The 26,901-nt window shown below is 42.6% G+C and overlaps 1 protein-coding gene across 1 annotated transcript in view; it reads right to left on the reverse strand.

The window, feature by feature from the left end:
- LOC148532592 (basement membrane-specific heparan sulfate proteoglycan core protein-like) overlaps positions 1 to 26,658 on the reverse strand; it is a 114,732-nt gene extending 88,074 nt beyond the window's left edge. The window contains 6 exon segments of the mRNA XM_088467519.1: positions 1,293 to 1,574; positions 3,043 to 3,297; positions 5,023 to 5,283; positions 8,823 to 8,843; positions 24,601 to 24,656; positions 26,479 to 26,658. Coding sequence (XP_088323645.1) covers positions 1,293 to 1,574; positions 3,043 to 3,297; positions 5,023 to 5,283; positions 8,823 to 8,843; positions 24,601 to 24,656; positions 26,479 to 26,615 — 1,012 coding nt within the window. The 5' untranslated portion in view covers positions 26,616 to 26,658.
- Between the last annotated feature and the right edge of the window lie 243 nt (positions 26,659 to 26,901).

Below are 26,901 nucleotides of genomic sequence, written 5' to 3' on the forward strand. Positions count from 1 at the left end.
TTAGGGTTAGGCTGTGGGATGGGATGGCTGTGGGAGGGGTGGGTTAGGGTTAGGCTGTGGGAGGGGTGGGTTAGGCTGTGGGACGGGACGGCTGTGGGAGGGGTGGGTTAGGGTGTGGGATGGGATGGCTGTGGGAGGGGTGGGTTAGGCTGTGGGAGGAGTGGGTTAGGCTGTGGGACGGGTGGGTTAGGGTTAGGCTGTGGGAGGAGTGGGTTAGGGTTAGGCTGTGGGACGGGATGGTTAGGCTGTGGGAGGGGTGGGTTAGGGTTAGGCTGTGGGAGGAGTGGGTTAGGGTGTGGGACGGGATGGTTAGGCTGTGGGAGGGGTGGGTTAGGGTTAGGCTGTGGGAGGAGTGGGTTAGGCTGTGGGGGGGCGGGTTAGTGTTAGGCTGTGGGAGGAGTGGGTTAGGCTGTGGGACGGGATGGTTAGGCTGTGGGAGGAGTGGGTTAGGCTGTGGGACGGGATGGTTAGTCTGTGGGAGAGGCGGGTTAGAGTTAGGCTGTAGGACGGGATGAGACAATCAGGCTGTGGGAGGGGTGGGTGAGGCTGTGGAAGGGGTGGGTTAGAGTTAGGTTGTGGGACAGGACGGTTAGGCTGTGGGAGGGGTGGGTTAGGCTGTGGAAGGGGTGGGTTAGGCTATGGGATGGGACAGCTGTGGGAGGGGTGGGTTAGGGTTAGGCTGTGGGAGGGGTGGGTTACGGTTAGGATTGGGGTTAAACCACTTACCAAAATCAGTTGGGATCTTGATTGTCGAGATGCCACTGTTGGTATTATGACCGTCGGCATCCCGTACCCCTCCTGTTACTACTGCCATAGCGACAGTCTCCTGGTCACCTGTACACTCCTGGGTGTAAAAGCCTATTAGATGGGATGTAGTTTAAATCCCGGCTGTGGGGACGCTGCCACCAAATTCCTGACACCAGTCAGAATCCCAGCACCGGCATCCCGGTAAGTAGTGGGTTTAGGGGGAGGGTTATAGGTTAGGGTTAGACACTAGGGTGGAGGATTAGGTTTAGGCTGTGGGGACGTAGGGTTAGGTTTAGGGGTAGGATACTTACCAACATCTAAGACACATTATTCCAAATTTATCAAACCATCTTGTCCCTTCTTTAAACAACTTTATCCCATTCAATAGTTTCCCCAAGCACTTTTAATTCCCATTACTTACATACAAACCTGTACCCCATATTTAAGACGTAATACATGTAATACATAAAAGGAGACAAGACAAAAGAGGGGAGAGCCAGGAGCCAATGTGAATTCAACTGCATATTGAGATTACACAGAATCACCTTGTATCTGTATAGATAACCCATCACTCCTCTTCCTCACACTGCCGCTGGGAGTTCTGACCACACAGAGATAGTTCCCAGAATGCACCAGCTGCGCTGACGGAACGCTGTATGTAGCGGATACACTGAATTCCTGCATGTTCCGCCCATCTCTGTAGAAACCAAATAGCAGCTCTGTGTTCTGCCTGGGCGGAGCCAGCACTGTGTCACATGTCAGGGTCATGTGACCTCCTTCCATCACCGGGGACTGGGCCAACTTTATTGCCGGAACTGAGAACAGCTCTAAGAAATAATAAATAACCCACCCACATCTCTAACGTTATCATTAGCACATGTGTAATAATGCAGTAATAATTCCACAGCAACTAATCAGTCATCTGATTCCATCATTTTCTTTGCATGAGACAAATAAGAGGCCACCGGGGTCATTTAGAGCTGAATGCATTTGCACCACATACTTATGTAGGCACCATGTACATGTTCAGCCCAGGGGCATCTCAAGGTGCCAACAGCATCAGGACAGTAACTAGCACAGTGTGAGCGGTGCCACACTTGCTGCGTCACAGCCCTTGCTTCTGGCTAGCATGGTGTCTGCAAAGGGACACACGTCAGTACAAAAATAAATATATATATATATATATATATATATATAGGAATGGCGAGTACTGCTGGGGAAAAACATGAGCCTTTGGATTGCTGACTGTTTGCTATAGTGTTACAATGGTTTTGCACATTAGGATAATATTTTAGTATTGAAGAAAGTGAAAGTCTGATTTTATTTATAGGTATTTACTAAATTGGGGCTTTGGTGGGGGATGTTCAACCACATCTATAAACCTAAATAAAAGATATATTATGTAGGTCAGATTATTATGTAGTGGGTTTTGGGGGGCACTAGTCAGTCAGTGGCGAAAACATTTGGCCGGAAATTATAATTCCTCACATGATATAGCAGAGCACAGACAACATTTACTAAACTAAAATATTTCTGATCTGTATTTTAAAAAGCAGTAGTTCCTGAAAATGATTAGTTTTATTGATTTTCCACTAACATAATCCACATTTACAGTATCTCAGTATCACCCTTATACCTGGTTTTCCACATTACTAACTGTGACACTGACATTATTTTGAGCCATGAAAATTCAATTTATAAAAAAAAAAAAAAAAAAAAAAAAATAGATTTGTTTCTTGTGAGCTGTGACCTTTAATGTAACTGTAACAGATGTAAACGCTGCCTGGTAACACTTTGTTACTTATACCCCTTTTACACCAGAGCAAAAACCTGGGTTTTTGCTGGGTCTACCCGGGTCGCAGCTCAGTGTAAAAGGGTCCCTGAAAAATAACCTGGGTCAAGTGACCCTGCAATCCAACCCAGGTAGCTACCAGGGTTGGACCCAGGATGGACCCAGGAAATGGTGCAGTGTAAACGGTACAACCCAGGTTATCTGACCTGGATCATGCCTAAAATGAGCGGATTGGTGGTTGTGGAGCAGTCACCTCCCACTTTTTATGACCTCTCAGGTTTAGCAGGGCAGACCTGAGTTCAGTGTGAACAGGGCTGACCTGGGAGTAACCCAGATCAAAGGTGCAGTGTAAATGGGTCTGACCAGGGTTGGAACCATGTCCAAAAACCCAGGTCGGACCTGGGTTTTTGGTGGAAAAGACTTATTACTAACATTCACATAACTGCCCCATCCCCTTAGTGCAAGTGTAACGCCTATTAGTTCCTGTAATCAGTATTACTTACCATGAACAGACACAAATGTCTCAGCTGTCTTTGGCTCATAAATAACAAGGTCCCATCTGTATCTTGTACATCTGTAATTCCCTGACGCTCCGCTAGTTACGTTTACTCGTCGGAGAACGGAATCAGTGGATGATATTGGAGCATTGTCCTTATAAAATGATGAATCGGTTTTAAAGCTGCCATCCCAGCCGTGACATCGCATAGTCAGTGTGTCCCCCTCATACACATCAGCAGGTGCCTGGAGAATCAGCCAATCTGATAATAAAACACAGACAGGTGTAACAGCTCCCTGCTCATTATCTTCCCCAGAGACCCTGACCTCAGATAATCTCCTCTGCTTGTATAAATCAGGCACAAAGCTTTATTTCTGACATAGGTTTGTTATCTAGTAAACTGACTACACAGAGGGTGACTTGTAGGAACCTCACCTGCAGTCACTTTGTTGCAATTATAAATGCTGATAATTTCAACCCCTCAAAGTGACAGACCCCCCCCCAACATTACCCCTCCATCAGATACACAGTGCTCTGCTCCTGGACTTTCTACCTATGACTGCAGCCACTAGGTAATAGATGAGACAGATGTTACCACAGGTGGCTGCAATCATACATGAGGTGGGAAGCCCAGGAGCAGAGCATTGTGTACCTGATGGAACGGGTTATGTTGGGGGCCGGTCTGTTGCAGTAGCTTATAGATTGTAGATATAAATACAATGAGAATATTTGCGTTAGGAACGGTTACACTGGCCGTACATTAATATATCACCTCATTGTGGTGAATAACAGTCAATCAGGGTACTGTGGGGTCCCATTACGGACACGGATTGATGGAGATAACACAAATAGCTGTGACCAGGTGATTGCATTTTGCCCATTGATTATTACATCCTGTCATATAATTGCCAGTCACATTAATACCCCTTTTGCACTGCTGCAATAACCTGGGTTATTGCTGGGTCTTCCCGAGTAGCAGCTCAGTGTAAAAGGGTCCCTGAAATATAACCCGCCGTAAGTGACCTGGGAACCCAACCCAGGTAGCTACCAGGGTTGAACCTGGGATGGACCCGGGTCATGCCTAAAATGAGCTGATTGGTGGCTGTCACAAGTTGGTGCAGTGTGCGTCGAACAGCAATGGAGCTCGTCTACCACCAGTTCCTTGCCACTGCGAAAGCGTGCAAACCAATCGTACACACGTTTTCTACTCACAGCATCCTGCCCGTACACTTTCACCAACATCTCGTGCGTCTCCATGGCCGATTTACCCAATTTGAAGCAAAACTTTAATGTTGTGTCGTTGCTCCATTGCTGTTTTATGCACACTGCTCAGGACACTCTGATGAAATTAATGCAATGGCAGTGAGGTGGCGGCCTCTGTCTCATGGTACACTCCCAGCTAGGAAGGTCAAGGTATCAGGCTTAGCCCGCATTGAATGGATTGTGGAGGGGTCAATTACCTTTATATAAGGGGGTGCATGGGCTAACCTGCATTACATTACATGGACACCCATGTAGGATGTGGATAAGGAGGGATAATCCTGTGTGAAGAGACCTGCAGGGGGTAATCAGTGATTGGGGCTGCTGTAGGTTGGGGTTGCATAGGGTACATTCTCCGCTTGGCTACATTGCTGTAAATCTGCGTTATTAGAGGAATGTAATTACCATTGGGACATGTGAGTTTGATCTCTGTGGTAATGAGTTGTGTGTTTATTTGCTGGAGGCTTTGGGGTCAGTGTTCAGTCTTGGTTGAGGTTATTTGGAATGTGGAGGTGTGCGGTTTGTCACAGCAGCCTAAGGTCCTATGAGTGTTGGGAGCACTAGACTACAAACATATTGAAGCCAATAGCTTCTACACAAATGTAGTGATGTACGTACTAGTCCCGCCTACTTTTGTGTTGGTTCCACCTACAGTTGATTTGGTGCCGCCCACGTGAGCTAATAACTGAGAGACTCACCCACACTTTTACTCTTCGGATCAACTCACCGTAAGTAACATCCAACCGCACAGAAGAACTTCTGCCGCTGTCCGATGTCTCACACTGGTAACTGCCGCTATCTTTCTGCTGGGCAGAGTTCATTGGCAGAGTTTGCTGATTTCCATATAGTGGCTGATTGTCTCTGTACCATTTATAACTCTGCTCTTTCCATCCAGTGTATTTGCTGTTACATGTCAGAGTCACTGATGATTCTCTGAATATCTTATTCCAGTTTGGATCCAAAGTCACCCAAGGTTCCATTGCAGCCTCTTAGACACAAATATATTTCACAGATAAAAGATTGTGTATGACAGATTATACAGAGGAAACCAGCGTATTAGCACCTGAGACATTACCCTGCAGACTTAGTACATACACAGACGGATCACCAGCAGTGTCTATAATGTTACACTATAACTTCAGGCAGCAATATAGATATAACTATGACAGCTATATAATAATCCTGTAATGTCTGACCTGTCTCCATAATGCATGTGCTAATGGTTCCCACTGCTAGGGAGACAGGAAAGACCCTGACACGGCCGGCACATCACAGGGATGGGCTCCTTTCATTCCCCCCGGGGGGTATGAGCGCATTTCGCAATACGATTATGGGCGTTAATATTGTGCCCAGATCGTATAGCAAATGTGATTTTTAACAAATGGGCTCAAATATGATGGGAGTATTAGGGGTCAGACCCACTTGGAGAGACTGGCCAGATTGTCTCCAACTGATTGTGTAACATGGTGTAATAATCTGTCAAATTTACTGTAAATGACTGATAAGTTGGTATTCTATACATATTTTGTATAGTAACAATCAGTATTAATGTTTAAACAGGTGTGGATTAACAGATAGACCGTAAAAAAGGTAGACAATGTCTAGATAGACACCAGATGTTGAACAGTCAATAGCAGTGGCAAACGCAGGATTTCTAGAGGGGGGTTTCCAAATGCCTGATTTTAGAATGAGTGTGGCCAGTCCATGAAGAGGGTAGAACTAGTACTTAACCAGCTTTAATATGAGTCATAAAAAATTTATTGTGTGTCATAATTCCAGCATATACAGGACCAGCAATCACAATAAGCCAGTAAATGTGGCAGTAGGGCCATCCTGCCTAAGCTGAAAGTATTTATTTTAGTTGTGGGCACCATTCCAGAGTATTAGAGCAAGGGAGAGTCTGGGAGCAACCTAGCACTCCCCTGGACATATATGTACATATTGGGCTCTATAGCAGCACATCCCTAACAGTGAATGTTTTCCAGATCTCCTAGTTGATGCACAGGTTATTTATTACTGGCTGATACATGTTAAAAGATCCACAGGTAGTGCTAATTACGTCATTTGTGATAGTGAGAATTAAGGCCCTCATACATCAGAGATTGATTGCAGCAATCATGCAATTTGCAATCGATTGTGTATTGTGATTGTGGCAATTCTGCAATCTATTGAAAAAGGGAAAGATTTTTATACACAATTGATTGCAAATTGCACAATTGCTGCAATCAAGCTCTGATGTATGGGGCCTTAACATGCAGCACTTGTAAAATTCTAATTTATTTCTATTGTAGTCATGGTGTGGGCTGGGAAGGGGGGTTTCCAGGCGTTTGCCTATGAATAGGTCGACTGGGACAAAAGGTCGACAGGGTAAAAAGGTCGACACTAAATGTAGTCATGTAAGAAGGTCGACAGGTTTAAAAGGTCAACACAAAAAATAATGAGCACTTTTTCTTTTTTTTTTAAATTTAAACCTAATCTTCACCCTAACCCCCCCCTTGGTGCCTAACCCTAACTGTCCCTTCTAGTGCCTAACCCTCTCTCCTACGACCATTTGTACCTGTCGACCTTCTTGCAGATCGACCTTTAGTGTGTAGACCTTTTGTCCCAGTCGACCTATTGACTGTCTAATATCTGGTGTCCATCTAGACATTGTCAACCTTTTTACTGTCTATCTATAGTCCGGCACCCGTTTATACAGATGTTTGGATTGATTCAGGTCATGTGACTGATTTGGAGGCGTTGGTCACAGACCAGCGATGCACAGGAGATGAGCGGTTGCGTTTTGGTTCAGATCTTCCCGCCAAGTTCGGATCTCAGAACGAGTCAAACCGTCTGGGCCGCGATATCAGTGAAAGGTGACGTTTTACCTAGTTCTGAGACCCGAACTTGGCGGGAAGATCTGAGTAAAGCCATCGCTCATCTCTAGTTACTGGGTACAATCATACAATGTGAGATTCTAATCAGGTCAATCGTGAATTTATGTGTTATAATAATAATAATTTGGGACGCCATCATGATGTTATTGGAGTTTGATGCTATGATCTGATAAATGAAGCTATGCCTTCTAATTATGTCCTATGGTGGAGTCATTGGCTACCTGTTCGGTGTAAGCGCACTTCAGCTTTTGGGGGCAGATTTACTACAGCTTCTGTAACAGGCAAGTATAGATGTTGCCCATAGCAACCAATCAGATTCTGTCTATCATTTTCTAGAATGCAATAGAGAAATGACAGCTACATTCTGATTGGCTGCTACAGGCACCACCTCCACTTTTCATTTTTAGAAACGTAACTAAAACTATCCTGAAGGAGGAATCCAATTAGCTGCAGGCAAATTACCAGCATTTCAGTTAGCGGGGTTAGCCCCACGCACCAGTTCCCCCAGGCAGACTTTTCCTCACAGCTTCAGGGGCTGCGTGCTAACCCCTGATTTACCTCCACATCACACAGCGCAGGTAATAAGTTGCAGGGTAAACCCCCACGACTAATTTGATTACCCCTTTAGGGCAGATTCCATTATCTGCAAAATCACCCATTTTCACTACGGCAGCCAAAATTGGCTCATTTTCACAAAAGAAAAACTGCAAAAACTGACGATTTTCACAAAAAAAAAACAGTCGAAAAGTCTTCTCCACTTCAAACCAAGCGTAAAAAAAAAAAAAAAAAGCAAAATCCCCATTTTTGACTAAAAATGTGGGGATTTGTTTCTAAACCCTTTGGACACCCCCCCCAATGATAAATTAACCTAAAAAGAATGTTTGACCGGTCGTTTTTCACATCAAATTAAGCAACTTTCACATTTAAGAGAAAATCTAAAAAAAATGTGAAAATGGGTTTAACGTATTGGGGTCTATTTATTAACATTATGTTTTACTAAAATAAAGTGAAAAAGGGTGTTTTCACACCCTTTTCACATTATTTTAGTTTCAACTAAAGTTACTACTGGGGGTCTGCGGTCGCGGGGGCGGAGCTTAATGACGGGGGCAGGGCTTAGCAAATATGCATTACGGCCAATAATACACTTGTATATTTTCCGATGTACGTCAGCCATTTTTTGTAGTAGAGACGCAATTTCCTGACTTTTTAACCTATTTTATTTTTGCACCTTCCGTTTTCAACTGTTTTTTGCCCGATTTTCGCCGCTAATGATGTGACTTATACAATACTAGTGCTACTGTATTTAAAGGAACATCCAATCTAATGCTGGGTACACACTCATCGTTTACAGACCAATCAGGTTAGCCCTGCAGGTACAGCCGATGCCGATAAATCCGAAAAGAATATTGGTGTATCTGCACGTGTACACCGGCTGCAGGGACTGCCAACACTGACATCAAAATTGGACGGGCATTTAAATTTTCCTGCCCAGGTGTAATGCCAGCCCAGGCACATAGGGCGGTCGATTGGTAAGTGTCTATAGCTTATTGCTGACCGATCCATCGTCTCAGTGTGTATCCAGCATAACACATGGATATTTTGCTCATTACTTAACACAACTGCTCATTGCTGGTTTAATTCATTTACTTACCTGAACTCTTCATCATTAAGGCTAAAAGATGAAAAAGAAAAAAAAGTTTTAAATAAATTTCACATAAAAAAAATATCACAGTGCAGTAAAATATGTATCATTTGATTGGCCTAATTGGAGCACATGACCACCCTTTTTGTCTCTCTGAATACACGCAGGTACTGTACTTGCGGCCGAACGTGTGGGGAATATATACCATGACTACAGTATATTTGATAGGCAAATGGATATAGATAATTTGGAAATTCAGTAGAATTTCACAAATATCCGCTAATTAATCGGTCTAGCTCCTGTAAATGTGTAGGGAACCCCCAGAACTGTCATGTTGCATTGACAAGGATGGCGGTCATTAAGTATCAGAAACTAAAAAGGCACATATTACTCAATGCAGGATAAACAGGGCAGGTGGGATGGTCTCCCCGGGGGCCCCCACACCGCTAAGTCACCAGTCTTGGGGGCATAATGTGAAGTGGAGGCAGTACAGTGTGTGTGTGTGTGTGTGTGTTTAACACATTTGTAGTGGGTACGGCTAATATACCGCCATCTGGAACCCTGACTGTGGAAGCCTGACCAGGGACTAAAGATAGGCATCTAAATCAGTTTGCCTATCTTTAGCACGACACCAAAATCCTGATGTCCGATTATGGTAAGCCGGGGCTTTCTAGCAATTAGCCATGGGGGTGGGGGGTTAGGGTCAGGTCCCCCCCCCCCGGGAGGGTTAGGTTTAGGGTACAGGGAGGGGGATGTAGGGTTAGGCACCACTGGGGCAGGGTTAGGGTTAGGCACCCCCCGGATAAGTTAGGGTTAGGCACCACTAAGGGAGGGTTAGGGTACTTACCAGCCCTAGTCGGGATCTTCACTGTTAGGGTTTCCGGCATCAGTATTTGGTCCTCCGGGAATACATCTGGCGGCATTACATACCGATACCATTTGTGGTGCTGTGCGTATTTACACATTATGCTTTTTTAATAGCATCAACAGCATATCTAATTGCCAATTTTATAGGTAGGGACCACCACAAGTTAGTTGCCCCCACAAACCTTAATCTGGCCCTGATGTTATTTTACTAAGGGCACATTGCTGCCCAGCCACACGATCCATGGTCTGGAGGTAGTCAGGGTGATCAGTGTGCCTGGGCTTTGCTTGAATGTGCAGCAGAGTACAGTACATGTGTGTCCTCATACACCTACCCTCACATTGCGCAAAATAGCCCCATGTGGCACGCCACGGACTGACTTAGCCACGCCTTGTGCGTTTCTTAAAATATATGTCAATCTAATATTTCATGCCAATTATTTTGTGACAATAATATACTAATCCTATGTACTTAATACACTATTAGCAAATTAAGACAACAGATTTAGGAAGAAGTACGCCATCTAGGTAACAAGGCAAGTGACCCGTGCCACACATTATGCCTAATCTGCAACTGTATACCAATTTCTAGAAGACAAAATACTAATTCTAAGTACAGAACTTCGTACACTATAAACAACTTACCAAATAAAAAAACAATGTAAAGAGCCGATAAGGGCTAATTAATGTGCAATATATTTGGTTAAAATATCCATTAAACTAAAATAAATCTCAATGACTATTTATAATATATATATATATATATATATATATATATATATATATATATATATATATATATATATATATACACACACACACATATATATACATATACACACACATACCAAATAAAAAAAAAATATATATATTATAAATATTCATTGAGATATATATATATATACACACATACCAAATAAAAAAAATATATATACACTTACCAAATTAAAAAAATTTTTTTATATATATTCAAATATAAAAACACCAAAAAGGTAAAAATATGCACATTGTATACAATTTAATGAAGTGGTTAAAGTGGCAGGACCCCAAATCATATGCCAGATCCATCTCTGATGGATGCCATGGCATGGACGTTACCTACAGTCTCTGACTCGCCCACTTCTGACTAGACCAAAAGTTCCCAAACTTCCTTGAATCACGGCACCCTGGAGTATCAGCATTGTTTAGGACACCCCTAGGCCAAAATTGTATTATTGGTATAAGATTCTGAAACAATCACTAAAGCGAGTACATTGTGCTTATAGGTCACCCTTGGGGTCAGTTACGTGGTGGAGGACAGGGATGTGTTTCTGTTGTTCCACAATATTAAATCTATAAAAAAAATGTGAATTGATGCCTTGTCGTTTGCGAGAATATCCGCACTGTCCTAGGCCAGTAATATAGTCTCATTGGGTGGTGCAACTAATTGCACAAAGACATAACTATTAACGCATTAACATGTTCAAAGTCTGGTTACAGCCGCTGTCCAGAATTGCAGACATATGTCAAATGCCTGGATTCCCTGACAATAAAGAATCTACATTTTCCTAAATATTTTCAATTCTTGTGTAACGAACCTGAATTTTTTTTTTTTAAATGTAGATGGACAGATCAACGCAGATTGAGGTGTCCTTAATGTACAGAGAAAGTGTTATTATTTTGCATAAGGATAGGTGAAATGTTTTGGTTTTTTTCACAGAAAGAAAATAGGAAGCTTTTTATTATAGGCTTCTAAAGAACATAAAGGTTTAGAGACTAATAAGTCACATACTCTGCATTGTTCTATCCAATCACATAATGCAAAGCAAGTGTCTAACTCAGAGGCTCCCAAACACAATCCTCAAGGTTCCCTAACAGTTCAGGTTTTATAGATATCCATGGACTAACTGATATATGTTAACCCCCTATATATAATACATTCATAAAAGTATAACTAAAAAACAGTGGACACAAGGAAAACCAAACAACTAAATGAAGGTGTATTGAACAGTGTGTGTTTGGAAACTATGTGGGTGTTTTAATCACAGAAAATAACATTAAAATAGTTGTGAAAAATGTCAAACAGAATTGCTATCATTAGTGTGTGTGAATTACTGTAAAATAAGCATCATTTCAAATATAGAATTATGCACCTTAAAATTGAATTGTACAATAATCCTGGAGAGATTTAATGTATGTTGCCTGTATATAGACACCAAAAGGTAAAGAGACAAAATTTGGTTAGTCACCAGTTTTTTTTTTTTTTTTTTTAATGCCCCCAGTGTAAAACTATGTATTACCCGACACCAGTCGTTAAATGTTTAAAGATTTGCAATTTTTTTTTAGAATTAATATGTAAGAGAATTTCCAAAATGGTCTCATTACACTGTGAAGTTCATAAATCCACACCAATATTTAAATAACTAAATAAAAAAAAATAAAAAAACACTCATTTTGACTCCATCACTAAATTACTGATTTTCACTTAAATGTAGTCAGTGGCTAAAATAAAACAAAAGAAAGTTTCTGCACTTACAGATTAGGATGATGAATGTCAGGACGGACATGGTGACTACACAGTGTGTACCGGATAACGGTCTCAGCTCTGTATGTAGACACTAATTATTTCCTCTTGTCTAGTCTAACACTTAGTAAATATGTTGGCACCAGTGTTACTCCCACAAACATTTTTACAATTGCAAAATAAGGGCTCACTGTCAGTATAAGCAACAAAATTATATTATAATTCGTTTTATTGGATGATGTCTAACTTTTATAAATTGATCATTGCCGCTATAGGCAGTCTAATGGAATGGTAAGAAAGGGTTTGGGGTATCTTTATTTTAATAAATAAAAAAAAAAGTGTCTATTTTTTTATTAGATAAGTTTGTGAACTGCATTTCCCAGCCGGTCATGTTTGCAAGGTTATGCTGGTGCTTATAGTTCTACAAGAGCCAGCAACTTCCAGAAGCATCAGGTTACACTTGTAGTGCCAGCATGCCTAAGCACTTGCTATCCCACAGACATAATTAATGATTTCAACACTTTCAATCATTATTATAGCTGCAGTGCTATTTAACATGAGGCATGATTGCCATGGGTGGTGGTTTTACGAGCCCGATTCCTCTAGGAATACTGCCTAATAGTGACCCGCCAACAGCTGTATTATTGTATGACTAGCGACTCCAAGCTGTGGATCTCTCTGCTATAGTAGCATAAGCTGGTGCTGATTGCCATTTTTCCCAGGGGACACCATGTGCATTGTCACCCTACTGTCATAGTAACCCAAACTCAAGCAGTCAGGCAGGATTACATTGTCTGTTTTATTTTATTTATTTCACAGCGTTCAATACAGTATAGACGGAAAATCCTACGCTACAATATTGGGTGCTAGAAAACAGTCCTGTGTTAGTTTAATACCAGATTATCTCTCACTTCAAGGAGACTACTCATCATAGGGAGCCATAGGGGATACTTATCACCGGAGCAATTCATCATTGCTCCGGTGCGGGGACAGTTCTGAAAAGCAGCCGACCCCACAATTATTAGCACTGCTGCAGAAGTAGCTGCATTACAGACCTGTCCTGTCACCGGCTCCTGTGCATGTGTGACCTGAAGTCACGCATGTGCAAAGTCATCGGGGAGGCAGTGAGGAGGCGGCGGAGGGATCCACTCAAATCCCTCTTCACAGCCCCGGAACTCCTTCCCATATGAGAGAGCGGGGCTACAAGAACAAGCGCCAACTGAAGAACTAGCAGGCAAACTCAGAAAACTAAGTTTTCGGAGTTTACTGAATATCAGGTGGCCCTATTCGGACTCCTGATGATGAATGGTCCTTTACCTTAACTATGTGGAAAGTAGCAGTTCCACATGTTTACCAGGCCATTCAAATGTTGATGAATAGGCCCCCAAAAGAGTAGAGTCAGTTACAGTTTACTAGATATGTGCGCGATCCCCCGTTTTTTGGGTTTTGGTATAACCACCCTCAAGTGTTTTGGTTCGGGTTTCAGTTTTCTTTAAAATTTATAAAAACAGCTAAAATGAAGTAATTTGGACATGGTTACATACAATCCATAACCCCAGATTTGGTTCTTAGATCAGAGTTCCGAAACCACGGAAAAACCTGAGCAGGGACTCTGTTCTACTCAGAATCCCAAAGTTCAGGTGTGTTCAGTTTTTGGCAAATCCGAGCGGCTCATCGCTGCAGTATGGTAATATCCTGTAAACTAGCTGCAAGTATGTGAGTCCCTTCTGCGTTATCTGTAGTGTCAGGCAATAATGGTATTACTAGGAGTACACAGTTTTTGTGTGTTGGATTCATGAATCTTGCTTGTGACAGAGGGTTTTCTGAATTAGCCATTTTTAGGGAACTTGGAGCTCTGTGCATTTTTTTTTTTTTTTTTTGCAATTGATATTTCCGGATTACCCCAATCCTTCTCCCACACTGCCCCTGGTTCATCTCTTTGTTTTTAATTTAAATAAAATTGTTTTGCAGCGCTCCTCTCAGTGACCAGAAGGAAATTGGTGATCATTTCTGCATGTATCATTCTCCCACAACAGCAACAATTATTCACTTTCTTCCACTCTAGTTCTCAGGACCTTTTTGGAGAATGAGTTTCAGGAAGAGATTCTACTGTATATAACATTCCGATTCCATCATAGTGCTGGGTTCCAGACTGGATCATTCCACCCCTCCCACACTGCCATAGCAGCCACATGGGCGACCATGACGGCACGCAGCCCCTTCTAACTCCTGTCGAAGCCAGATAATTGGCTGAGACAGGATCGGTTTAAAATTAGATCTGCGCGATGCCATTTTGCGAATGGCAATGAGACGCCATTTTGCGACTGGCCGCCCAGTGCCATTTTAGTGAAACTCGCCATTATAAGTACATACGGTGATGCTATTATTTAGCATCGTGCGATTCCCACTCAATAGAAAGAAGTTACAAGTCCTCACCATGTAAATACAGTCACTAAAACATATAAAAATGATTATCCCTACAAAACACGTACCATAATGTACTCCACAAAAGACATAGTCGCACAGCGCTATCTAGCGTCTTTCCCCAATTCCCCAATACTTACACACTTACATAAAAGGTTCTCTAGTATTAAAATGTAATATTCAAGGTTTATGCAGTAATTAATGTTGCGAAATAAAGATGTGATATCTAAGGTTTAGTACATGGTAAGCAGACAGTGTTTGGTGTTGTACTGATCCACTGTGTCTCAACAGATTTCCAGTATCATCGGTGAGAAGATCGGAACATGCGTCTGCAAACTGTGGACTATAGAGAGTTAAAACATTAAAATGTACTCTGTAATGTTAGCAGCTTAGATTAGCATGCAGCGGGAAAAAAGGACACAAAGGGTGGTTGGAGGCTGTTTGTGTCTATTTGAATTGACCTATGAATATGAACTATCCTGTAACAAAAGCACCTTTAAAGAACCACCAATGGAATGTCAAACTTGTCTATTGTATTGCCTATCCCTGCAAGAGTATACATAAGCGCTCTCTGACCCCAGTGTTGAGTCTTCTTGCTGTGCTGTTGACGGAGGTTTCTAATGCTGAAGCCGGTATCTGGGCCCAGAGCGTGTGCGTATTTAACAACTGTACCTTGGGCCTGTATGATTTATTTGCGCTAATTGTATTTAGATCACAGTGTGTAACCATCTGTTTTTATTGAATAATATCTTTTTGCGCTTTGGAACCACATTCAAAGTCTGAAGGCATTTATTTCTTGTACGACTCATTACGCTGAATTGCGACAATTTTAGAAGGTATAGGCAGGAATCGATTGTTAGAAGGTATAGATAGGTAGGAATCGATACTCCGGACATGATGACCGTAGGAATTCTCTCTTTCCTTTCATTACAGATGTTAATATCTCCCTGTTTAACTTCCTTAGAGAACATTGGTTCACTTCAAATATAACAGTACTGTGTTAAAGTAGAAAAAAAAAAAACATATAATTAACACATCTTTAGCTTGTCTGTACTTGTTAACAAAAGTGCATTGGCCCTGATTCAGAGCCGGACGCTCTGACCAGAGCGCTCGCTCTGAATCAGGGCCCACCTCCATTAATATGGAGTGTCCTCCTGGACGCTCGTATAGCTGTGGGTCACCACCCACAGCATATACGAGCGTGCAGGATGATGGTCGCGATGGTCTTGACCATCGCCACTGCGAGCAGAAGCCTGCGGTTGAGTTTCTCAACCGCAAGGCCAGGAGTGGTTTTGGCTCTATCAGAGCCAAAATCACTCCCACTGACATCACTAGTGATGTCAGTGGGGCCGGCTTCTGACGGTAGGCGTTCCCTTGGGAACGCCTCCGTCTGGCAGGCACGCCCCCGGCACGCCCACCAAAGGGGGCGTGCTGTCAATCAACATCGACAGCACGCCCCCTCGGATCGGAGCGAAGGAAAGTCCTTCGCTCTTCGCGTCTCGCGCATGCGCACGACGGAGCTCCCTCCGTCGTGTGCATGCACAGTGCAGACCATCAACCCACTTGCGAGCGGACAGCCGCTCGCGAGTGGGTCTGAATCAGGCCCATAATCCCTAAATATTCCAAGTTCTTTTTATAAAGTCTTCAGTTTCAGAGAGAGATAGGGGTCTATTTACTAAGCAGTGTTAGTAGACAAAGTGAAAAGCGATAAGGTGCCAGCCAATCAGCTCCCAACTGTCATTTTTCAAACACAGCCTGTGACATGGCAGTTAGGAGCTCATTGGCTGGTACCTTATCTCATTTTACTGTCTCCCAACACTGCTTAGTAAATAGACCTTTTAGTGTAGTAACCAATCAGCTTCTGACCGTCATGTTACAGGCTGTGCTAGAAAATGACTGTTAGAATCTCCAAGATTTGATAAATCTCCTCCTATATAGTTTAGGTCAGTGTATTTCTCACTAGTGTTGTGTATTCGGCACAGATTCAGGGTGCCTTACATAACACAAGCTACATTTTGGAAACTTTATGCTTGTGAGAATCTATTTTGGTGTCACTAGAGGCGTCACAAGCGGACGGCTGACTTCAGTTCTTTGGTGGATTTTTTGTTAGACATGTAATTTACTGTCTAATACAAGACTACAATGGGTGTGACTGTGGTGATCGGCAATGCAGCCAAACCTCAACAAGCTGTTCAAACCGAAATGTATGTGTAAAAAAAAAACAAAAACAAAAAAAAAAAAAACATTACATGAATATTTAAATCTGCTAAAAAAATTTATACTACCCTGTATTTGTATATAGAATACATCAAAAACTGTCTCATAGCCCTGTATTTGAAATTTTAGCTACTGGGCTTGAACATTTCTCTCTTCATGAACAGTGAAAATTCAGATTAGAATTTTTTTATTTTTATTAAGAATGCAATATTATATTAGATTAGATTTCAGATTCAGTTGAACTCAAAGAGGTAAATTTACTAAGTGTCAGTTTTATTATGGGGGTTTTGAAATCCCTGCACATCGCTGGGAAATTGAAGCACCAAACCGCAATATTTACTATTCAGCAGACTGGATGGGATTTTGTGAATCGCCATCATTGTGCATCGGTTTTATAACATTTTTGATAGGGGGGTTCTATAATGGAATTTTGACCAAAGCGACAGAAAATCGATGTAAAATTGATGCATCTATCTGGCCAATCAGAGGGAAGGAAATTACAATACACTAATAAAGGCAATTAATATTTATTGAAAAAGTCAAACACTTACATTGATCATTCTCTTTTGAGGGAGATATCAGTTTATTAATAAATTAGTTGGAAAAATTATTGCAGAGTTTTATTAAGAGTGCAATATTTTTTATATTAAAGGGGCAATATTAAGTGGTTGTTCATTTACATTGACAATTTTTTTTTTTTTAATTATGGGGAAGCATTTTCTTATTTAATATTTACTTAATATTCCCCCATTAATATAAATTAATAAATATTGTTCTCTTAATAAACAATCGTTTCCCATTAATATATTTTGACCAAACTGACACAAAATTCATGTAAAAGTGACGCATCTATCTGGCCTATGGAAAATCACCATATGGTACACATTATGGGGAATCACCATACATTACTGTAAGGGGAATTACCGTACATTAATAGTAAAGGCAATTATGTATTGAAAGATTGCTCAAACTGTTACATTGATCATTCGCTTATGAGGGTCGGGAGATATTAGTTTGGTAATTTCTTAGTGGAAAAAGGGTTTCATTTTATGGAGTACAATATTATTTATTATATTAAAGGGGCAATATTAAAGAATCAGTATATAGACACACATTGGGTTGGTGGTGCACCTCCGGTTCTATATTTATTTCTATATCTTTTGCGATGTTTGTGTCATGTGTACAGAACTTTTTGCATTACTAATTTTTTCCTTTTCATATCAGTACAATATTTAGTGGATATTCTTTTGTATAATTTAGAAAATAAGAGTTATGGTAGACTCACCTTTGCTAACTTTCTTTGAGGTCCATAGGGTCCACAGGAATTACCTTTGGGGGGTAATGCAGTTGGAGAGATCAAAGCACCAAAAAGTCAAAGCTTCAGCTCCCAGAATGCACTGGTCCTCCTCCATTCCCTATGTACCGAGGCCCCAGCCACAGGCATTCAGTTTGTAAACAAGCCTAAATGGCAGGAGAAGGAAAGTGGAGAAGGAAGTACAACTTACACTAGAAACACTCAAAGATGAGTGAATCAGTGACATGCAGCAACAGATCCCAACTGAGGCCTGATGCGTCAGGGTGGGCACCCTGTGGACCTCGAACAAAAAGAGCCAACAAGGCTACCATAACTCTTCTTATTTTCTTCTTCGGGGTCCATAGGGTCTACAGGATCTACCTTGGGGGATGTCATAAAGCAGTTCCCTTAAGGGTGGACACACTCCTGAGCAGAGAGGAGTAACCGCCGCCCAAAGGAAGCATCCTGGGAGGCAAAAGTATCAAATGCATAAAATTTCATGAAAAAGTGTGGACAGAAGACCAAGTGGCCGCCTTGCACAACTTTTCCACAGAGGTGCCATGCCTAAACGCCCATGATGGTCCCACAGACCGAGTCAAATGTGCTATCACCGTGTTAGGGACAGGGAGATCACCTGTGTATAGACCTGAGAAATAGTCATACGCAGCCAGCGAGCCAAAGTCTGTTTATTAGCTAGCCAGCCCCGCTTGTGAAAACCATATAATGCAAAAAGCGCATCTGATCTCCTGATGGAAGTGGTACGCTCCACATAGATACGAAGGGCTCAAACCACATAAAATAAAATTAAATAAGAAAACAACAATTTATAAATACATCAGACAAAAAATGGATTGATAAGACAGCTTTTTCAAGCTGCCGTGTGCAGAGAAACGCGTTGAAGCTTACGGATATTTTTACACCAGTTACCATTGTACCGGTGATTGCCATTTCCATTGGTGCTAGCTACCAGATTATTCTATCATCTCCTAATGCCTATACCTGTTTTCCATCTGTTCCCGTGACCGTGCACCTTGGAGCAGCAGAATCACCTGGAGGTGAGCGCGCCACACGGAAGCCCCGACAGGGATAGAAGGCAGACGTCTGCTACACTGGTCCCTGTGAGCACCACGCTGCAGGACACCCTCTCTATTTAACTAGGCATCGAGCTTCCTGACGGCAATTATACCTCACTGTGCCGGCACACGGTTCACCACTCTGGATGACCCATTAGTGCTTAGAGACTGACAGACACGCTTTTGAGAATCTCTACCAATTATATACTTGCACTATGGCTGGTTATGAGGAACTGACTCAGTAATCATTATTGACTTTTCACTTCTTCATAATCAGTGATCCATGTACTTTTAGTTGCATTTGTTACATTTATCAGCTATCTCGTGGATACATTACCCTTCTAGAGATTGTACACAATGCTGTAGCAAAAGGTGATATAGTTGCAAAGTTTTGTCTGGTGTATTTATAGATTGTTATATTTATTTATTGTATTACAGTCCCGGGAGTATTTTTATGTGTATACCCCTTTCATATTCATAATATAAAGTTTTGAATATATAGCAGCGCTGTGTATTTTTGGTCATCCAAGTAAGGCAGTATCTTGACTCCTTGTCATCTGAGATGAGCTGTCATGACTGCTATTATCTTGGTAAAAACACCTGAGGAGCTGTGGACAGACCAAAGGGCACAGCCTGAAACTGGTAATGTTGCTGATGAACAGCAAACCACAAAAACCTTTGGCAATAGGCACATGCAGATATGCATCCTGTATGTCCAGGGAAACCATGAAATCGCCAGGCTCCATTGCCAGCATAATTGACTGTAGGCTTTCCATACAGAACTCGGGCATATGGATAAACCTGTTGCGAGATTTCAGATTCAGAACAGGGCGATGAGACCCAATTGGCTTCTGAATCAAAAATTCATTTGAATAATAACCCCTTCCCTGTTGGGCCAGAGGAATGGGGATTATTGCTCCTGCAACCAACAGGGCACAAATAGCTTCCTGAAGGGCCAGGGCCTTGACCGGATCTGATGGAGGAGCTGTACAAAAAAAAAAAAAAAAAAAAAAAAAAACTTCTGGAGGGGGATGCCTCTGAAATGTGAGGGCATATCCTTGAGAAACCACTTCTCGAACCCAAGCCTCCATTGTTGTCTGATGCCAGGAATAGGAAAACTGAAGAAGTCGCCTCCCACCCTGAGAGCCCACAGGGGGAGGGCCACCCCATCAGGCAGATGGCTTACCGTGTGCCTTGGAAGCTGGACACCTGGCCGACCATGCTTTCTTAATCTGCGATCTGGCCTTCCTGCGGGAATTATTTTGTCTGGATAAGGACTGTCTCTTTGCCCTTCCTTTCAGGCGAAAGGTCCGAAATGAAGACTGCCTATTTTAGAGGTAGTCTCAGATGGCAATCCTGCAGATTTTGCTGCTGCCAAAGGTAGCTACTATGTTATCCAATTCTGGACCAAACAAAATTTTTCCAGCAAAAGGCAAGGATTGTAGGGATCTCTTAGATCCCATATCTGCCTTCCGGGATCTTAACCAAAAAGTTCTGCGAGCCATAACCAAAGTCGCCGATACTCTAGAAACCAGAAGTCCTGCGTCAATAACCGCTTCTCCCACATAAACAGCTACTTCCTGCATTTGGGAGAGATAGGAGTTGTTCTCTGGTAGCCTGTGGCATGCGGACTTCCAGAGTTTTTGCCTATTCCTCCATCTCCTTGGATACCCAGTCTACGGCCATAGCCGACCAGGTAATAGATCCAGACAATGAAAAAAATAATTTCAAACATGTTTCATGTTTCCTATCTGTAACATCCTTAAGTTAGGATGCAGATGAAATCAGTAATGTAAAGTTCTTGATTAATCATGTCACATGAGCATCAACAGCCGGAGGGACTTCCCACTTGGTACATTCACCAGGTGAAAGAGTACAAAGATGTTAAACGTTTTCATGCTACAAGAAAGTTATCGGGAGTGCTCCATGCTTCAGCCACGAGGCCCGTAAGCTGCTCAGACTGAGGAAAGTAATCCTTTACCCCTTTTTGATGCCTAAAGACTTGGATCTTAGATCTAGCCTGAACCTCCTCTTCCCCTATACTAAGGATGGATCTAACTGCTCTCACCAGAGAAGGGACATCCACAGAGAATTGATGGTCTTCCCCAGCCGAGAGAGACCCAGAAGAGGAACCATGTGTATCATCATCTAATGAAGTATTAGGAGTATCCCATCAGGTGCAGCCTGGGGATTCGGTTATGCCTAGGTTTAACAGTAGCTGTTCTATCCTCCTGCACTACTTGCTGAGCAGCGGTAGATGGTCGAACCATACTCTGACTTGAGTGAGCATAGGCATCCATCCAGAAAGGATGCATGGGGGCATATAGATAGCAGGATGTAACTGCTGCGGGAACCCCATAGTGGGAGGCAGCAGCAGAGCTGCTGCACGGTCCGCTAAATGCGACATAACCTGAAACAAAGAGGATGCCCAGGATGGCTCTTGTACAGGAGCTGGTGCACTGGATTGGTGAGGTAGCTGCCTGCTATGACAGGGATCACACAAACCATCCTGTTTTAAATCCTGAGCAGACAGGCCTGCTGAACAGGATTTACATGACACCAGCAAAGGAGCTTCAGCCTCCTGATTATCCTTAACCTTTGACATATCAATGTATAAAAGGTAAGGTATAAGGAATAAATGCAATGCAATAGTCTTCACAAGTACCAGTATTTGTTAAGTACACAGAAAACACCACACACCCTGTACAGAGGGATGAGGAGAAAAACAGTGATAGTCAGAAATAAGAGGCAGTAGCAAACAACAGCTAGCACAATGCTCTGAATCAACTGACCAACACCCAAGGCTTGGTGGTTTGGCAAGATGTAGAGCACTATATACCTGACCCAGGGGAGAGGTATACAGGGAGAGAAACAATCCTGATAACAGCAGCTTCAGCAGAGCACGGATGGTCGACTGAGCGCCTCATATACAAGAGGTGGGTAGGAGGAGCAACCCAGATGCAGGAATACTTTTCGTAGCGCCTGCGTCTGGGGAGGAGAGCCTACAGTACCTCCCCTAAGCTGCATCAACCTACCGGGTATGCTGGCCTCATGGCAGTAGAGGAATCTACTGGCAATCCCTGGCGCCAGATAAGGTCACGGTGGTCTAGTGAGGATGAGAGGGAGCGGCCGGGCCTTCACTGCAGCGGCTTCCGGTGCGTCTCAAGAGCTGGAAGCAAGGACTGCCGCACGCGATTCCCCTCACCTGACATCTCCGTGCATCTGACTGCAGTCCAGGCCTCCAGTGTCGCTGCTGGCCAAGCGCCACTGTGACCCACCGAAATCACCAGAGACGTTACTGGTGTTCAGGCATCGGCCATGGTAGGAGTCGTCGCAGTACATGCGTCTTTTTAGGACGCTCAGCACTGCTAACCCAGTAATAGTAAAACTAAAACAAAATCATAAAATAAAAGCTTGGGATTGCCAGAGCAGTCCCCTGTTCAAAATGGTGCATCTGAATTCCTGAGCAGGTAGTTCCTGTGGACCTTATGGACCCTGAAGAAGAAATTAATTTTTGCAATGTATGTATAAGACTCTGTGCTGGGTACTAGTGTGCAGTTTCCTCTGTGTAATGGAAATGTAGAAGTCAGTCTCACTCAGGTGTGTGGTCACCATCTGACGTATAACACTTGCTGTAAACGACTGACCAAAAGCCCTCAGTCACTAATACTGCGGTTACTATTCTTCTAAGCATTTCATATTTCAGTAGTCAACAATTTTACTGGTAAAGAAATATCAGATAAAATATAAAAAAAAAGAGATACTGTGTACTATTAAATAGTGCCCTAACACTGTGCCGACCCTGCCCTCTGAACGCATGATGTCATTACATCACACAGAGGGGGTGAGGCACTGACTGCAGGCAGTATCCGGAGCACGATCTTATCAGCTGTACAGACTGCCGTGTGCATGTTTGGTGCGTCCGGAAAATGCTCCGGGCGGCACTGCCCCAGTCATAGCGGCTGCGGCACCCAGCTAGCCAGAAGCATGGGCAGTGACTGCCACCCACAGAGCCCTGCGTGGTGTCACCACTCGCACACCCCTAATTACGGCCCCGATTTTAAATACTGCAACGCGGGCCCCCTCCTCTCCCTTTGGCATCGGCAGTGCACTGAGCTGTGCGCGGCCAGCGCCGCACTTAGACTCTAGGCACTAGAGTGTGCCCGGAGTCTATAGCGCATGTTCAAGTCACCGGGAAAATGGCCGTGGCAGCCATTTTCCAGCCGTTTTTTACAGCGCCACCCTCCCCCGCGCCGATGTGGGACTCCGGAGAGGTAAGTATACTATGGGTGCAGGGTGTGCGGTGCAGGCCCCCCTGGACCCAGGGGCCCGTGTGCACCGCACACCCTGCACCCATTAGAAATACACCCCTTGCGAATAATATGTATGTTCTATGACACCTGCATGTTCTATGAATTCAGGATTAAAGAATCTGCCGTAGAAGAAACAGAAGAGAGGACCACGGTAAGTATGGAAATGAGACCTTTACACTTAAGTAGACTATTTATCACTTGTGTGGGGTCAGTCTCAGTATAACGCATGGTGAGAAAGCCCATTGCAGAAAGTAAAGGAATAAGAGAAAAGTTAGCGTTAGGCGGTTGTGTAGCGGCTCCCACACGCGGAGCGATGTAGCAGCCGATCCGACGGATTGGAACGATATCGCAGCTATATCGTTCCGTGTGTGGGCATATAATAGTCTACTGCGCGCTCCCGTGGGGTTGTCCGTTGCTCCTCCAGATCTGTCCGCATGCACAAGAGATCTGGAGAAGCGATGGACTCCATGCAGGTCTATGGGGACGGCATATCCGGCACCGGATCGCTCCGTGTGTGGGGACTGCCTGATAGGTCGGCCGTCGGATCGTGGATCACATCATACCAGGGCCGGCTCCAGGTTTACTAGTACCCTGTGCGAGAAATGTTGGAGCCCCCCCCCCCCCACACCAATACTTTTGTTGTTAACTGAACAAAATTAATATATTTCCTATCTTTTAATAAAAGAAATGAATCCACAGGAACAAAAAAATATTGGCGCACCAAATTTGTCCTCTAACTTCAACAGTATGTATTCTTTACTGATCGTGGTGCATATTTTAATCTGAAATATAGATGTGACCTGGTTGGGTGGGTCACATCTATAGTTCACCTTACAATACAGACAATCACACACGCTCCACCTGCTCACTGTGGTCACACAGCGCTCCTCAGTCCATCCTTGCCAACTCTTCCTCATTGTCAGAGAGACTCCCTGAAATAGTGGCAATCTCCCTGACGAGCCTGGCAATCTCCCTGATTGCACCTTACCCCCATTATTTAGGAAAAAAAAAAAAATTATATATATATGTCGGTAGTGGACGGAACTCCGGGACAGAAATGACAAAATCAAAAGACGCTGTCTAATGTAAGGTCCCTTACCTGGGCCCGTTGTTACAGTTATTGTCCTAGAGTGCCGGTCGTTTCCACCTCTCTCTCTATAATATATATATATATAATTATTTATTTATTTTTTTCTTTTTTTTTTTATGGTAAAAATTCCATCATGGCCATGAATAAAAAAAATAATAATAAATTAAATAATAAAAAAAATATATTCTCTATTTATATCTCTAGATCTCTCTCTCTCCTCTCTGCAGTTGCCGGGTGGAGGGTGCGACCAGCAGTGATTGGCAGCCACTGGGGCCAGGCTGAGAAGCACTGTGTATAAGTGACTTCACACTTCAGTGGGTATTTGCTGACCTGGGTGGGGCTGGCTGAGGTATACTTACCTACTTTTGAAAAAACATTTCAGGGATATTGTGAAAGCAGCACATATGAGCGTGGCGGTAAAGTGGGCGTGTACTGCTGCATCTGAGAGGCGTGTCCTATAACTGACACCTCCAAATGTAAATGAGCCCCAAAGCCATTAGTAAGATCTACTTGTTGATGAAAACACAGATACTTTTCAGAAAATATATGTAGCCATAGGGATCATTTTGCCTTATAACCAATGCAGGGAAATTATACTAATGATCCCATTTGTGTGTGTGTATATATATATATATATATATAGATATATATAGATATATATAGATATATATAGATATATATAGATATATATAGATATATATAGATATATATAGATATATATAGATATAGATATATTTTATTATTATTATTTTTTTTTAAATTGATGCATTGGAACGTATATATCATTGATACATACACCTGGTGGATGCGAAGCATTCAGTTTTATACATGCAAAAACATACAGTATATCGCTGATACAATATATCTGTGGATGCAATCTATTTTTTTTTACAAAGTATACGATCAAATCTGGCACAAGAGATTTTATTGCCACTGTGCGTATGTAGTCAGCGATAAACATAACTGGACATTATTTGTATCTAAAGCAAATTCTTGCAACTGAAAAGGATCCAATTGTCACTGTGTCTGTATATTCAGCCATAAACAGAACGGTTTGCTGTGTACTTAGGGATATTGCAGAACGGACATTCTTTTTCACCAATCTATACAAAACTGCAGTTTAAAGGAAACATATGGTGTTAGCTGGAACTAAAACCTCATATACAATATTCCAGAAACAGTGAATATCAAGGAAGGATAATAAAAGCCTCACATGGATACACATTAATTATCTGCTAAAAAGTGAAGCAGCTCCAACTGTTTCAGTTTATCCTAAATGAGATCGGACATTGTCTATAGACCTGTGATCTCTTTATGTGTGCTTTAAAAAATGCAACTGGTTACTAGAACAGATATTAGTGGAAAATCTTTTTTTTAGTAGTAACATTGGAGGTGTATGTTGTAATTAGTTTATCAGTGAATTACATGTGAACGTTTAATAAGTATTCTTATTGGGAAAGTGTTTTTTATATTGAGAATTTTTGAATGCGAAGGAAAGTGTGCATGTCATTAAGCTGGTTTAATAAAGACATTATATATATATATATATATATATATATATATATATATATATATATATGTGTATATACACACACACACACACACACACACACACACACACACACACACACACACACACACACACGACTGCAGTTAGGGGTTAGATAGCCGAGCAGAAATACATGTGATGCAGGAAAACAGGTTAGCAGACTTGACAGAATAGCTTGCACTGTAATATACAAGGTAGCAGACTATCTTGAAATGCAATATACTGGATAGAAGATTTGACTGGGAATGCAAAAAAAACCAAAAAACAGTGGTAATAGGGAAAAGTTCCATACATAACAAATATTAGAAGTGCTAATAAGAACAGCCACAGATACTCACAGGAGAAGCATGGATTGCAAGGGTGCAGACTGGCCTCTGAAGCAGCATGGAGCTGTAGCAGTCTCTGAACAACCTGAGCCAAGAACAGAATTCAGGTAACATGAAATGAGCAGCAGAGAAGCTTCCACTAGTAGCATGAGCTGGACAGTCTCAGGTAACTAAAACTGATGAGTGCTCACAGAAGCTGGGTAATAAGGAGGAACAGGTGCAGCTCATTAGCCAACTGCCTCCAGCTGCAGAGAGACAAACCACCGAGTAGGGTTGGCCATTGACCATCGATGAGTCATAAAAAATAGATTGTTTATGGCCAATATCAACTGCTTTTACCATCAATAATACCCCTTTTCCACCTAAATTCTGGGTCTGACCCGGAGTTGGAACAAAGTTCCTATCCGGATCAGACCCGGAATTTTGCCGGCGCCG

This window comes from Taudactylus pleione, unplaced genomic scaffold, assembly GCF_031769625.1.
Source record: "Taudactylus pleione unplaced genomic scaffold, aTauple2 ptg000073l, whole genome shotgun sequence".
Classification (NCBI taxonomy): domain Eukaryota; kingdom Metazoa; phylum Chordata; class Amphibia; order Anura; family Myobatrachidae; genus Taudactylus; species Taudactylus pleione.